Below are 14,450 nucleotides of genomic sequence, written 5' to 3' on the forward strand. Positions count from 1 at the left end.
CCTAGGAACCGTACATTATCCTGCTGGCCTTTACTGTGCAGTGCTGGGAAATGCAGATGGCTGGCCACTGTGACTACCTCCTCCCAGCTCCTCCTGAGGGGACATGCCATCAAAAAGCTGACATTTCAGCAGTAACTAAACCACAAGACCAGCAAGCACCACCAAGCGGAGTGTGCTGCGCCTGATCAGCCACGAGACTCGCTCTGAACATGACTATTTCTACACCGCTTCTCCCTTATTTCTTTTTCCATAACCTCTGTTCTTCCTCATGAAGCTCTGACATTTGAGAAAGATCACCAAGCCAGGGGCTTAGAATCTGAGATTCTTCTTTTACTATAATGAGCCATGTGACCCTGGCCAAGTCAGTTACTCCTTCTAAGTTTCTGTTTCTTTCTTTAAAATGAAAACAATACCACCTGTCAACAACTTTTGGATGGTTTTGGTGAAGACCAGGAGGTGGCTCAGTGTGTATAGAATGAGGAAGTATCAACACCTGAGTTCTAGAGATAGAGCCCAAGTAAATTCTACACGTGATTGTAACTGTGATTCTATTGCTGTGGAGACACACCATAACAACGGCAACTTTTATAATGGAAAACATTTAACTGAGGTGACCTGCAGTTTCAGAGGGTCACTGCATTATCATCGTGGTGTGATGTGGTGGCATGTAGGCAGACATGGTGGCCTGTTGGCAGACATGGTGCTGAAGAAGCAGCTGAGAATTCTACATCCTGCAAGTAATAGGAAGTTGACTGTGACACTGGACAGTATCTTGAGCATAGGAGACCTCAAAGCTTGCCCCACAATGACACACTTCCTCCAACAAGGCCATACCCACTCCAACAGCCACACCTCTTGATAGTGCCACTCCCCTTGGGAGCCATTTTCTTTCAGACCACCACAGACACCCTTGTGATACCAGAGCTGGGGAGGGAGATCCCAGAGAATCCATAGTTCTCACTGGCTAATTAGGATTCCTCACTGAGTTTCAGGTAGACCCTGAATAGTAAGAAAACCCTAAGGAACTACTCACAAGATTAGCTAACTCCATGCCACTCTGTGCATGGACAACTTACATATGCACCCTGAATACACACATGCTTCCCCCCACATATTCACATGTGCCCCTAAAAGGTGGTGTGAGAGTTAAATGATGGAGTTTTATGCAGTCAACCATAGGACTTCTCTGAGAGGGGAGAAGTGGAAAAGAGAAAGAATGGGCATAAAAGTTTTTAAGAATTAAAATGTTTGAAAGAAAGAAAGAAAGATAATGGTTATCAATCCCAACCTTCTTTGTCTACAAAAAAGAAGCCAGAACTAGACATTGTTGGGCTTGTGTGAAATGCCACAGCATTTAAACGTCCTCAGTATTTGTTGCTCTTATCTCTTGTCTTCCCCACCATAATATTGTGCATCAGGCGTTCTTAATCTCATCTGCATATTTGAAGTTGGTCTGGGGCTCTTCAGCAAACACTGACACCATGGCCTCCTTTCCAGGTCAACTTATTTCATTCATCTACCCGTGACCCTGGGTAATGGGAATTTTTGTGAGCTCCTCATTGAGTCTGCGCAGTACACTTGAGAGTCACTGCTGAGGTACTCTGTGAACCAGCAGAGCCCCGGCTGGGCAATGGACTGATGTCTACGCAGTCCACTTGAGAGTCACTGCTGAGGTACTCTGTGAACCAGCAAAGCCCCGGCTGGGCAATGGACTGATGTCACCACTATCTAGAAGTCACAAATTGAATATTTTTAAATAAACTGATAGCATCTTTTATCTTTCTTTATGCACATTAGTAATCCAAGGCATAATGTGTTTACATAATGTAGGAGAGAGAAGAAAACCTCAGGGCAATGCTAAAGACCTCCCAAAACCCCTCAGGAATTCACTGGTACAGTTCAGCTCACAGTTCTGTGAACCAGGTTACCAGCATATATGTTATTGAATAAGGCTAAGAGTAACAAGACTCCTTGACTATGACAACATAGCAGCTTAGAAGTCAACCTGGAATCAGGATCTGTTTTGTGAGTTTTTGTATTCTATATTGTGGCTTGAAGCACGTGTCTTTTAATCTAAAAAAAAAAAATCTGAATTTTTCTTTTATTTTCTCGCAGACGGCAAGCAAGCAAAGACTTACTGAGAACTACATGAGAGTCCTGAAAATGTTTTGCCCCGTATTTTTGTTACATATACTAATTGTATATATTAGCAGGGTTCAGACACATACTTCACTAACATAATATGGCCTCCTTTATCCCCCTCCACCCTCCCAATACTCAACCTCTAGAAATCACTGTTCCGTGTTCATGTTGATTGTTTTAGAGTCCCAAGATATGAAAGAAAACATGCTGTGCTCATCTTCCCATCTCTGGCTTATTTCACTTAGCATGAGGTTGTCTAGTTCTACCCACCTTGCTACAAGTGTCATGGTTCCATTCTGCAGGGTCCAGTAACATTCCACTGTGTGTAACTGTGAGTCTCCTACTTTCTTTGTCTGTCCATCCAGACATAACTCTGTGGTAAGCATGGGTGTGCAGGCTTCTCTCTGGTGTGATGGGTGCACTTCATTAGGCTACATTCCAAGAAGGGAACAGGGACAGCTAAATCAGAGGACAGAGACTTCACTCTGATCTCTGTAATGTAATAAATTATATATATATATATATATTACACATTACGTTATATATATATAATTATGTGTATATATATATATATATATATATATATATATATATACTACACATGGCCCAAGAGCGTCTCTGTTCCTACCACGATTTATTAGTTTGTTGTTGTTTATAGCCACTATTCTTATGAGAATGAGGTGGTACTTCCTTGCAGCTTTTGCAACGTCATACATAGTTTAACAGACTTTTCAAACCTTTCTTCTTATGTCATTCTACATGATACAGCTTTCTTCAGCCAGCCCAACAGCTGAAAATCTCCCCTGAAGTCTCACATGCACTTCCAGCAGCTGATAACAGAGCGGCCGAAGGAAAGAAAAGTCTGAGATCACCTTCTCTCAGCACTCTGTATCATGAAATCATTTTTCAGGACAGCTCACAACCTTTCATCATAAGATGATTATACCTCTGCTTCTCCTGGCTGCTAAGTACTGGAGTGACCCAGAATCCAGCCTTTCTATCCACACCATCCTCTAAATGACAGCATTCAGTGGTGGATGGTTCTCAACTCTCTATCCCCAGCCCTGGCCCTCCCTCCTTCACTCCAGCTGTCTGAACACACTGGCTGAGCTTTCTTCTTTTTTCTCCACCTGAGTTTTTCAAGTGCTTGACAATCATGGTTGAAAGAACTGTTAACTTTCTGCCCCTGATTTTTCTCTATTTCCAGACTTCCACATCCCATTCAAGGACCTTCTACTCATCATTCTTCTACGACCAAAAGTGTCTGGTTCTCCTTTCTCTCAACCCACCTCCAATCAAAACACCTCTATCAGGAACATCCTAAATTTCACACCTTCCTCACCACTCACACTCCCGACTCTGACTACTTCTGAAGCTTCCTAAATGCTCTCTTTCCTCCGCACCTCACTCTGATCTGTTCTTCTGCCAGAATTATCTTTTCAGAATGATAGCCATACCATGTCACTCCTCAATTCAAAATGATTTATTGGTTTCCTTGATGGCTGGATAAGTTTTTTACAGGATAGTTTCATGTCTCCTGCTCACACAATTATAGAATAGTATAACGTTCCTATGGGTCTAGCTCCTAGTCACATTGCCTTCTCTGCCTCACTGAGTTGTCTTTTAATCATGATGACCTTGCTGTTTTTAATTACAATATAGATATAATTTACATCCTACAAACTGGAGTATTTGAAGTAGACAAGTTGCATACTAATATTTATATGGTTGGGTGTCTATCATTGTAATATAATTTTAGAACCTTCTCACTCTGAAAGGAAACCCTTAGCATTGACTGTCCATGCTCCCTCCCTTCAGCTCTAGATGATTGCTCACCTGCCTCGACTCTACGAGCTGTCTCTTGTTGACACTGCATCTCTTGACGCTTGTCTTCACCTAGCCTTCTGTGCTCTGGAAGCAGATTTCTCTAAGACTCACTGTTCTAATTACAGTGATATCAACGCAGTCCAGAAGTGTCCAGTCAAGCAGCTTGCAGGGGGAAGGTTGAGTCTCACAGCCCCACTGCTGACTGAGCTGAAGCTGTGCCTTAGACAGACATTTCGTTTTGTCCCTTAAGAGAAAATTGAAATACTGATTTTCACTACATAAGTCATTTATGAACTTTTGGGACCTTTGCAAAATCATTGTATCCCAGATCCTTTCAGCCTCTCTGGCCTGTGAGGTTCTCTCTCTCCTCTTTGGGCCTCAGCAGGCAGGTGACACACCTCACCACAAGAGAAGTTTTTCCTCCCACGGTCTTGAGGAGACCTCAGACCCCTATTTTTCTGACACACATGATCATCCTGGGAAATCACAAGTGAAGTCTGTTTGTCACGTTTATGAAGCAAGTGTCACCTTTATTGTGTCTGTCGTTAAAAATGTATTGAGACAGCTCTTCCCAGACCTGGCACCAGCCGCTCTGGTTTTCCTTAGCTTTCTAGTACATTCTAGATTTTCAGTAATACAAATTGAATCTAATCAATTCCTTGACTGGAATCTACTTGGAAATTTTCTACATAAAGGAAATTGGTCCTATAGTTCCCAGTTCTGTAGCGACCTGAGGGAAGTCAGTAAGCACACCGCCCATGCTGTTTGTTTCCACAAAAGATAGAACCAGATTTGTTGTTATACAAAGAGATACATGTGTGTGTTGCCCACGTGTACATTCATGAGTGTGTATTGTGTGCATTTCCATGTGTATGTGTGAGTGTGTATGTGTGAGTTTGCGTGTCCGTGTACTTCATCGTACAAAGTTCTGGGGTTTCACTACAGCATTTTCATATAAGAATATAATATACCTGCAGCGTTAACCTCTCTTTCCCTTTTCCTACCTTGCCATGACTCCTCTTCTTCCCTTAGACCAGTGGTTCTCAATCACCCTAGTACTGCAACTTTAACACAGTTTCTCATGTTGTGACCCCCCACCACAAAGTTATTTTGTTGCTACTTCATAACTGTAGTTTTCCTACTATTATGAATAATAATATAAATATCTGTGTTTTCTGATGGTCTTAGGTGACCCCTATGAAAGGATTGGTTGAACCCCCCAAAGGGGTCACAACCCACTTCTTCCTTATAAGGTTCTTCATCTACCTTCATTTCATATTACACACACAACTTATGTGTCTATATAAAATCTAGGATCCATAAATGAGAGAAAATGTGCTATTAGATTTTTTAGACTGACTCAACTTGCTTAATTTGACATTTGAAAATGCATGAATCTGTGAGCAAAGACAAAAGGAGAGATTTTAATTACATGGGATGCTTTCTTGTCATTTTCTAATTAATAAATAAAAGCCAAGAGGCAAAGCGCTACATAGAATAAAGCTACAATATTCCCTCCAGCTGCATCAGGCTATTCTATGTTCATCCTCACAGGCTGCGAGGCATGTAAATTACAGACTATTATAAACTACCTTTGGCTACCCTGTGAAAACTAGTTTTAACAAGTCTACATCAGTTGAAGGAGAAGTTGTAATTAAGTGTATTTTTTAAGTGACTGAAAAAGTACTGTTGGCAATTGCACTTACAGGTAATTTAGAAATTATTCGCTGATGAATTAAAATTAGAAACCACAATAGTGGGTGGGTTTTTGCTCCTGTGTTGCACATGAACCCAAAGACAGTTAGATGCATTTTAGGAATGAGAACAGCCCACTAAGGATGCTGCTACTAAGGAATATTAGTTCATCCGAAGTCTGGTAACTCAAGTGCATGTTAAGTATAAAATGTGATTCATGTTTTCTTTGAACTATCTAAGAGGAGAGACTAGACGTGTGTTTAAAATAGAAGGATAGAAAGTGCTTAGGGCATTCACATTTAACCGGGTTCAGAGGCTGAATGAGTAATAGCCAGAGGCATAAGGTTGCTTAACCAGCCAACAGGTCAGTCTTCTTAGGAACTTTTCCTTTGTGTGTTTATTTAAATACAAAGCATATGCCAGTGTGGTTTTCATCATTTTTTTTTCTTGACCTGTCAGTCAGCTCACTGTTGCCCTCTGGTGCCTCTGGGTTCCCCTGCTGCCAGCACTTGTTCTGTACCTAACATTTGTGAGTCTCTTTTCTCTTCGTTTAACAATGAAATGCTGCCTCTTAGTCCAAGACGGTCACCATCTGGGGACCCCTGTCCCACCCTCAGCACAGAACCCCAGATCTCACCTGTTGAGGTTGCTCAGGTCATCCTGATGACTTCCTGTCTGTGAAATCTCTCCCAGTGAACATTAACAAAACGTTTTGTTCCATTTCACTGCAGCCACAGCATACAGTAGACCATCCATTTGATGCTCTTGTTCCTGGGATTGCCCATCAGAATGCTAGACTAAATTCCCCACACCCATGAGACTCCTCAGTCTCTGTCTTGTGGACCACACTCTCTAACCTTGTGTCTGTTGAGGTTTGCCTTCTAGTCTTCCAGCTCCTGCCTCAGCAGCTGCTACAAAACTCAGCCCCCATTTCCCTCAAACTAAAAACCCTAACAACCCTACCACTACGGTAACACTAGCCGTAACACAACCATGCCTTCCATATTTAAATTGCTGTCTCTGCTTCCTCTCACTTGTCTGTATTTTTCCTAAGTAGTCTAGACATAGTCTGGACATGTGTGTAGTCTAGACATAATCTAGATGTGTTTAGAGTGGCAGAGACTGCTTCACCTCCAGTGTGCTCATGAGGCCTGGGTTTCTCAAGGTAGCTCCTGACGTATGGAGGCATAGAGAGTCATTACCCCTTTGGTGGAGTTTATGTTGTTTACCCCCATCAACAGGGTCTCACTAAAAATATGAGTAAATTGTAAACCTTGTTTGAAGCATTTACTTGTAATGGCTACTTGGTTTGACTTTTCATATCTTCTTTCTTAGTTCTGTGTGAGAATAGAAAAGAACCCTGGACTTGGATTTAGTATCAGCGGTGGAATTAGTGGGCAAGGAAATCCTTTCAAACCTTCCGACAAGGTAAGTGAAGTCCTTCTTGACAATTTTAATTTCGAAATGCTGCCTTCCACTGTTGCACTGAGCTGATGTAGCTAACGATGAAGCCAGTCAGGAAGAAAAACATGTCTGAATAGGGAATAACAAGCGTAGTGCTTGCCAGAAATGAAATGAGAGGAACAAATAGCCTATTTGAGAAGAAAGGGGTTTGGGGTACCATTCTCATGGTTGGTTTTCATGGAGATATTTTTGGCCTCTTTGTTTTGACTTTACAGTTGTGTGTGGTAAAGAAATCTATCTAAGCAATTTATAAGAGAAATGTTCCAAAGACTTATTTGTGAATTGCTCACTTGTTGTTTAGGACAATGTTTTCTTATAGTGACAAAATGATCCCACTTTGACTGGGTGTTTGGGCCAGCCAGCAGTTGACTCTGATCTACAAGACTCATTGGGTGTTCAGGGCAGCCAGCAGCTAACCCTGATCTACCAGACAGGTTGCGTGTTTGGGCCAACCAGCAGCTGACCCTGATCTACAAGACTGGTTGGGTGTTCGGGCCAGCCAGCAGCTGATCCTGATCTACCAGACTTGCAGACAGTTTCATTAGCAGAAATTTTGGAAATGAAAAATCACAGAAAGCAAAATTTATAAGAAAATTAAAGTTGCATTATCAGAAGAACCAGACCCCCATCTCGTTGGATAAATGAGTACTCTTCCTAGTTCCATTTGGGCCCCTATCTCCCAGCAGGCCAGCTGGGACATACCATCTACCTTCCTACCTAGCTAGCCTGCCCTACTACTATTAGTGCTTAACAATCTTATATTGAAACCAATGTGGATGGATTCATTGACAATTAAAATGATCTACCTTTGGTCTCACCAAACTGAATTACCTTAAGTGACTACATCAGGTCTAGACTTTTCATTTCACTGTTATTACAGAAGTGCTCACAGGACACTTTCTGAAAATAAAATCTACTTCTGAAGAAAACTTGAATGCGGGACAGAGGAGGTGGCTCAGTGGTTAAAGTACTAGCCTTGCAAGCCTGTAGTACAGAGTTTGGATTCCCAGAACCCACATAAAAGCCAGTAGGCATCACAGCTAGCCTGTAATCCCCAGTGCAAGAAGCAGAGACAAGTTAACCTAGAGCAAACTGCTACTGGGAGCTGAATTTGAAAACTCCTGGTTCAAGGGTGAGACCCTGAATTAATACATAAAGTGAGGTGATCAAGGAAGAAATTCAAAGTCAACCAACCTAACAGGTACATGTATACAAATGTGGCCTACACAGAAGAAACATACACACAACAAACAAACACACACACACGCACACACACACACACACACACACACACACACAGAGACTGCTCCTATATGGCTATTTCTAAAGCCTGAAACAGGACCTTCATCCCATATTTTTTTCTAACCTTCTTCTCAGCCACCATACTCCCTCCTGCTAGAGAAAATAGAAAAGGTTAGAATTCTTGACATGGTGACGTGTATCGGGAAAGATGTATAACAGTTTCCAGTCACGATAAGTGGAAAGACCCTTGGCCAGCAAGCTGTAGCAGCTACCTCCATGAAGGTCTGAGCATGAGGCAGGAGTACAGCATTGAACACACTGGTCCGCCTGGATTGACATTTTTTATATGATGCTGACTTATAAAGTTAAGGTAGTTGATGATATAGTTAAGGCAACCTCTTATTTAATTTCATAAATTAACAACAAAATTTCAAACCATCAGATACATGTATGATGCATTATTTAAACTCCATGCCCTCATATCTTATTCATCTTGATCCTCTCTTTTTAATTCTTTATTGGTGTATAGTTGTTATATAAAAAGAAGAATTTCGATATCACTCTCCTGGTCCCCCTTCCCACCCTGTTAGTTCCCTTGTTCTTCCCAAACACTTCCCTTCTATTTTTGTATCATACACATTATGTGTATGGAAAACATATAACTTGCGGTTATACATATGAGAAAGCATGTACATGTTTGTCTTTCTGACTCTTATTCCTTTAATTATGTGATCTCCAGTTCCATCCACTTTGCTGCAAATGAGATGATTTCATTCTTTACAGCTGAATAAATAAATCTCTATTATGGGGGTGGGGAGAGATCTGTCCATCATCTGTCAATGGACAGCTGGGCTGATTCACAATGTTTCTGTGAAAAATGCCACGGAGAATACACGTGTGCAAATATCTTTGTGTTGTGCTAATGGCCCTTCAGATGTAGTCCCAGGTGTGACACAGCTGGGTCGTGATCTAGCTCTGCGTTGGGTTTTGTTTTTTAAAGGAATCTCTATCTTGACTTTCCTGGTGGATTCGTTGCTGAGGGCATGTTTAATTTTCAGGCCTTTCTACATGTGGCTATTAAACCTCTGTCAGAGGTGTTGGCAAAGACTTGCTCTGTTCTAAAGGATGTCTCCTCTCACTTGTTATTGCCTCTCCTGTGAAGAAGCTTTAGATTTCGTGTGACATCACTTGTCATTCCTCAGTTCCATCTCCTGTGTGATTGAAGCCCTACCCAGAAGGACCTCACCTGTGCCCATCGGAAGAGTTTCCACTGTGTTCCCACTGTTTCAAAGTTTCAGTTCTTACACTAAGGTCTTTGACCCACTTTCAGTTTATTTCTTTCACAGTGAAAGATAATGGGCCTCGTTTCACATTCTGTGTGTGATGCCCAGTTAACTCAGGACCATTTATTACAGAGTCTTTCTCCAGGGGACTTCCTGGCACCTTTGACAGTAGTTGTGTGGCTGACCACTCTTCTTGCCTTTGGCCTCATATCCTTTCCCTGAGTGGACTCCCTGACCATCCTTCAGGGGGCTGCCATTCAAGAGATGCGCTTTTCTCCTTTCTCTCAGCACAGGAAATTTCTCACCCTACTTTTGGAAGATAGACAATAAGGTTTTTAAATTAAGAATGAACTCATTGCTGAATAGGGTGTTAGAATAATGTTTCATGTCTGCTGTCTCTAAGTGCAAAGCCTGAGAACGTAGCCTTCAGCATCATTCCCTTCTGCCATGGTGACTACAAAACTCTTATTTATTTATTTATTTATTTATTTATTTATTTAAGATTTCTGCCTCCTCCCCACCACCGCCTCCCATTTCCCTCCCCCTCCCCCGATCAAGTCCCCCTCCCTCGAAGAGCAATCAGGATTCCCTGCCCTGTGGGAACTCCAAGGACCACCCACCTCCATCCAAGTCTAGTAAGGTGAGCATCCAAACTGCCTAGGCTCCCACAAAGCCAGTACATGCAGTAGGATCAAAAACCCATTGCCATTGTTCTTGAGTTCTCAGTAGTCCTCATTGTCTGCTATGTTCAGTGAGTCCAGTTTTATCCCATGCTTTTTCAGACCCAAGCCAGCTGGCCTTGGTGAGTTCCTGATAGAACATCCCCATTGTCTCAGTGTGTGGGTGCACCCCTCACGGTCCTGAGTTCCTTGCTCGTGCTCTCTCTCCTTCTGCTCCTGATTTGGACCTTGAGATTTCAGTCCGGTGCTCCTATGTGGGTCTCTGTCTCCTTTCATCGCCTGATGAAGGTTAATATTCAGGAGGATGCCTATATGTTTTTCTTTGGGTTCACCTTCTTATTTAGCTTCTCTAGGATAACGAATTATAAGCTCAATGTCCTTTATTTATGGCTAGAAACCAAATATGAGTGAGTACATCCCATGTTCCTCTTATTGGGTCTGGCTTACCTCACTCAGGATAGTGTTTTCTATTTCCATCCATTTGTATGCAAATTTCAAGAAGTCATTGTTTTTTACTGCTGAGTAGTACTCTAATGTGTATATATTCCATACTTTCTTCATCCATTCTTCCATTGAAGGGCATCTAGGTTGTTTCCAGGTTCTGGCTATTACAAACAATGCTGCTATGAACATAGTTGAGCATATACTTTTGTTGTATCATAGGGCATCTCTTGGGTACATTCCCAAGAGTGGTATTGCTGGGTCCAGGGGTAAGTTGATCCCGAATTTCCTGAGAAACCGCCACACTGCTTTCCAAAGTGGTTGCACAAGTTTGCATTCCCACAAGCAATGGATGAATGACTACAAAACTCTTACATTCATTTAATTGTTGTTTGGGTGGCTTTACTGAGACGTAACTGTGTCTGTGATCTTGTAACTCTTCCGGATAAATGTCGCAGATAGAGAGTTTGGATTGTTTCATGCGGCTGTTGAAGGATTCTTCCCTGAAAGTACTGTTCTTTGCCTGATTACACTTTAAACCATTTTGCAGTCTAAATCGTGCATCTCTGTTATTGCAGAACTGATGGGAGTAGCCAGAATTTCAAATCTACAGAACATTGTTCAAGTTAGTAATACTTTCCTTGGAAATCTAAACTTGTCATGGATTTCTGATTAACAACATCCAAATGGTCTAAAGATGTTGACGCCAACAATTTACACAGGAATTTAGTCTGCTCCCTGTGGGGAGAGTTCCATGTCTGCATCACCCGGTTTCCCTTCCTCAGCCTCATGCTCCATGTTGATAGAGACTGCTGGGTTCAGCAGTACATTTTTCTAATCCCAGCACTGGGGAAGGGGAGGCAGACAGAAACCCAGAGCTGATAGCCAGTTACCATAGCTTATTTGGAAGCTGCAGGCCATGAAAGAGCCCATCTCAACAAAAGATGGTGGGTTGCATGAGGAATGAATGACATCTGAGGTAGTCTAGCCTTCATGCGCACATCTACACATATGCATTTCATATGTACATGATGCTCAAACGTGCACATACACACGGTGTGGGGGGACTTATACTTACCTCTGAAAACTAATAGTGAAAGGATGAAAATACACTAACATATTCTTTTCTACCATGTTGAAAAAGAAATTACCTTTTCATTAGTGGACTAATTCACAGCTGAAGAGGAAAGGTACCAAATTAAGTAGCAATTTAAATTCAACAGATACTGCCTGAGTCTGAAGTAGCCATGTCATAGAGACTCTAGTCTGCAGGGTAACACATGCTCCCTTCCAGTGAACAAATCATTCTTTATCTATATTCCTGGATACAGGCTGTGTTGCTAAGTTTGTTGTTCATGGAGCTTTGAACTCTTGATTGCTGAGAATCTTTGACCATCTGAAGTCTTGAAGGTGCTGAGGAGTTTATATGCTACAGTTAGCACTAAATTTATCTCATTGTGTTCGGTATTATCGATACTGTTGTGGTCAGTTCCAAAGACTGGTGGGTGTGAAGGATTGTCCACACTGGTGAGAAGCAGGGAGAGCATGGAGCAATCCCCTAACAGAAGGCAGGAAGGAGTAGGCAAGCAAATGGGAACTGAGCTGCTCAGGGCACAGAAGTTGCCAACTAATTTCTGACTTGTATGAGATTCCTGCGGTAATCACCTCAGACAAGCCCAGACCTTCACCTCGCCTTTAGATGGACTTGGGATCAAGTCTCACAAGACAAGTCATTTCATACACTGGAGTGTTTGGAGCAGCATCTGAAGCAAAGTTGACTTCCCTCCAAGACCCAAGGCGATCCTGAGCAAATGTGGTCCCTTGGGATAAAGGAATCCGTGTAATTAACTCCGCAGCTGACACTGTCAAAATAATATTTAGTACATAAAAAAAAACAACTCAGCACAAAACTTTGGAAAACTACTTTATGTATTTGTACACAGAGTGTGAATGGCCTTTTATGATGCCCACCTCTTCCCTCTCAGTTAAGGGGACAGAAATTGTGGTCCAGTTTATCATCAGAGAGAAACGCTGCTATCACAGTAGCGAGATGCCGTTTAGATGAAAGATTTCAATCCAATACTTCTAATGATAATGCAGTAAAAAGCAAATATTATTTATTAACAATCATGTGCCAGGCACTGTAGGAAGCTTATTTTGTGGGTGTAACCTCGTGTGATCATTTTGGCATCAGGTAGAATTGTCATCACCATGTTACTGAGTCCCAGAGGGATTCATTAACACGACTAAGGTCGTTTAGCTAATCTGTGACAGACAAAACCTGAAACCGAATTGATCTGACTCCAAATCTTTTCATTTTAAGCTCTAACACACTTCCAACTGCAGATGCTACTTAGCGGCAGAGCGTATGATGAGCTCAAGTCCCGTGGCGTTGAAACGCATGCCATCTTCTAATACTGAGAGTATTATAGATCCCCTAATTAGTCAAAATCCTCACATTTGCTTCAACAAACCCGTGGACGTCAGCATGCCTCCCCCACTGATCCTCAGTCAGGAACCTACAGTAGATGGAGGACTGCTGATGAATTCTGTAACTCGTGCACTGAGGCATCCTTGCAGTGGTAATTCTGTCAAGGAAAGAAACTCGCTATGCTTGTACTAAAACACTCACACTGATTCGTGATGGCAAAATCCAAGGAATTTCCCACTGTGAGTTCCGCTAGAGACTGAGAAACAAAGCACCAGGGTAACAGACAAATGATGCCAGTCTTTGCAATCCTTCATAAAGCAACCCAAGGTCCTTTGAAAGATCTGATGAAACATTCAAAGCTCATCATCTAGGGACTAGCTCATTCCTTGCTCCCTTTGCTGAGAGGACTAACTGCCTAGAATTTAATGTCTTTTCAGGGAAACATGCACTGAGATCTGATCACTGGCTGACAGGAGAGCTTTGTCGTAGACCCAGGCTGCCCACGGGGGCTTACAGGAGGAAACAGCCATACTTCTAGGGAGCCACAGTTACTCTCCACAGTCCCTCAGATGCCAAAGCTAGGCCAACACTATGGAGTTCAACCATTTTTCCACCTGGGGAAATCTGAATGTCACCTCAGAAGTGATGGGAGAAATGAATCCTTGTTTATTTGTTTGTCTGGTTTTTTTTAATTTGATACAGGCAAAAGTCCAAGCCCTGGGAGGAATGTTGGAAAATATACAGCAGTCACCAGTGAACTTTAAGTAAATGTCATAGAGTCTCAGGGTTGTCATCAAGTTATTTTCAAATGATTGCTTCTAGATGCCGAGATGAGCTGAAGCAGGGCTCCAGCCCTTTCCACACTATCTTCCATTCCTGGAAGCAATAAGGCCTTTTCTTTTGTGTAGATACTGGCATTGCATTGCGTTAAGGTTTTCATAAGGTCAATATTAAAAAAAGAAAGATAGGCACAAAACTGGACATTTTTTCAGACACCTTTGCCCCAGGACACCAATACCTCGACATCTGTGGCCAGACACACACACACACACACACACACACACACAAAAAAAAAAAAAATTTTTCTTATCCTCGTGTTATTGGATGATTCGTAAACAAACGTATGCTTTTAAATTCTGAAAGAAAAAAACCAGAGTCTGTGTGTTTCTCGTCTCTTTGTGGATATGAAAAACACAAGCAGCAAATATATTTGTCTGGAGCTTTTTATCACATGTGATTTATACT

The 14,450-nt window shown here is 42.0% G+C and overlaps 1 protein-coding gene across 6 annotated transcripts in view; it reads left to right on the plus strand.

Moving 5' to 3' along the window:
• Positions 1–14,450, plus strand: part of Lrrc7 (leucine rich repeat containing 7) — a 417,668-nt gene that overhangs the window by 364,666 nt on the left and 38,552 nt on the right. For all 6 annotated transcript variants that reach the window (XM_041664566.1, XM_041664138.1, XM_041664412.1 and 3 more), the window contains one exon: positions 7,000–7,092. In XM_041664566.1, the coding sequence (XP_041520500.1) occupies positions 7,000–7,092 (93 nt within the window). The remainder of the gene's footprint in view (positions 1–6,999; positions 7,093–14,450) is intronic.

This window comes from Microtus oregoni, unplaced genomic scaffold, assembly GCF_018167655.1.
Source record: "Microtus oregoni isolate MIOR12 unplaced genomic scaffold, Mior012 000000F_ref0000247, whole genome shotgun sequence".
Classification (NCBI taxonomy): domain Eukaryota; kingdom Metazoa; phylum Chordata; class Mammalia; order Rodentia; family Cricetidae; genus Microtus; species Microtus oregoni.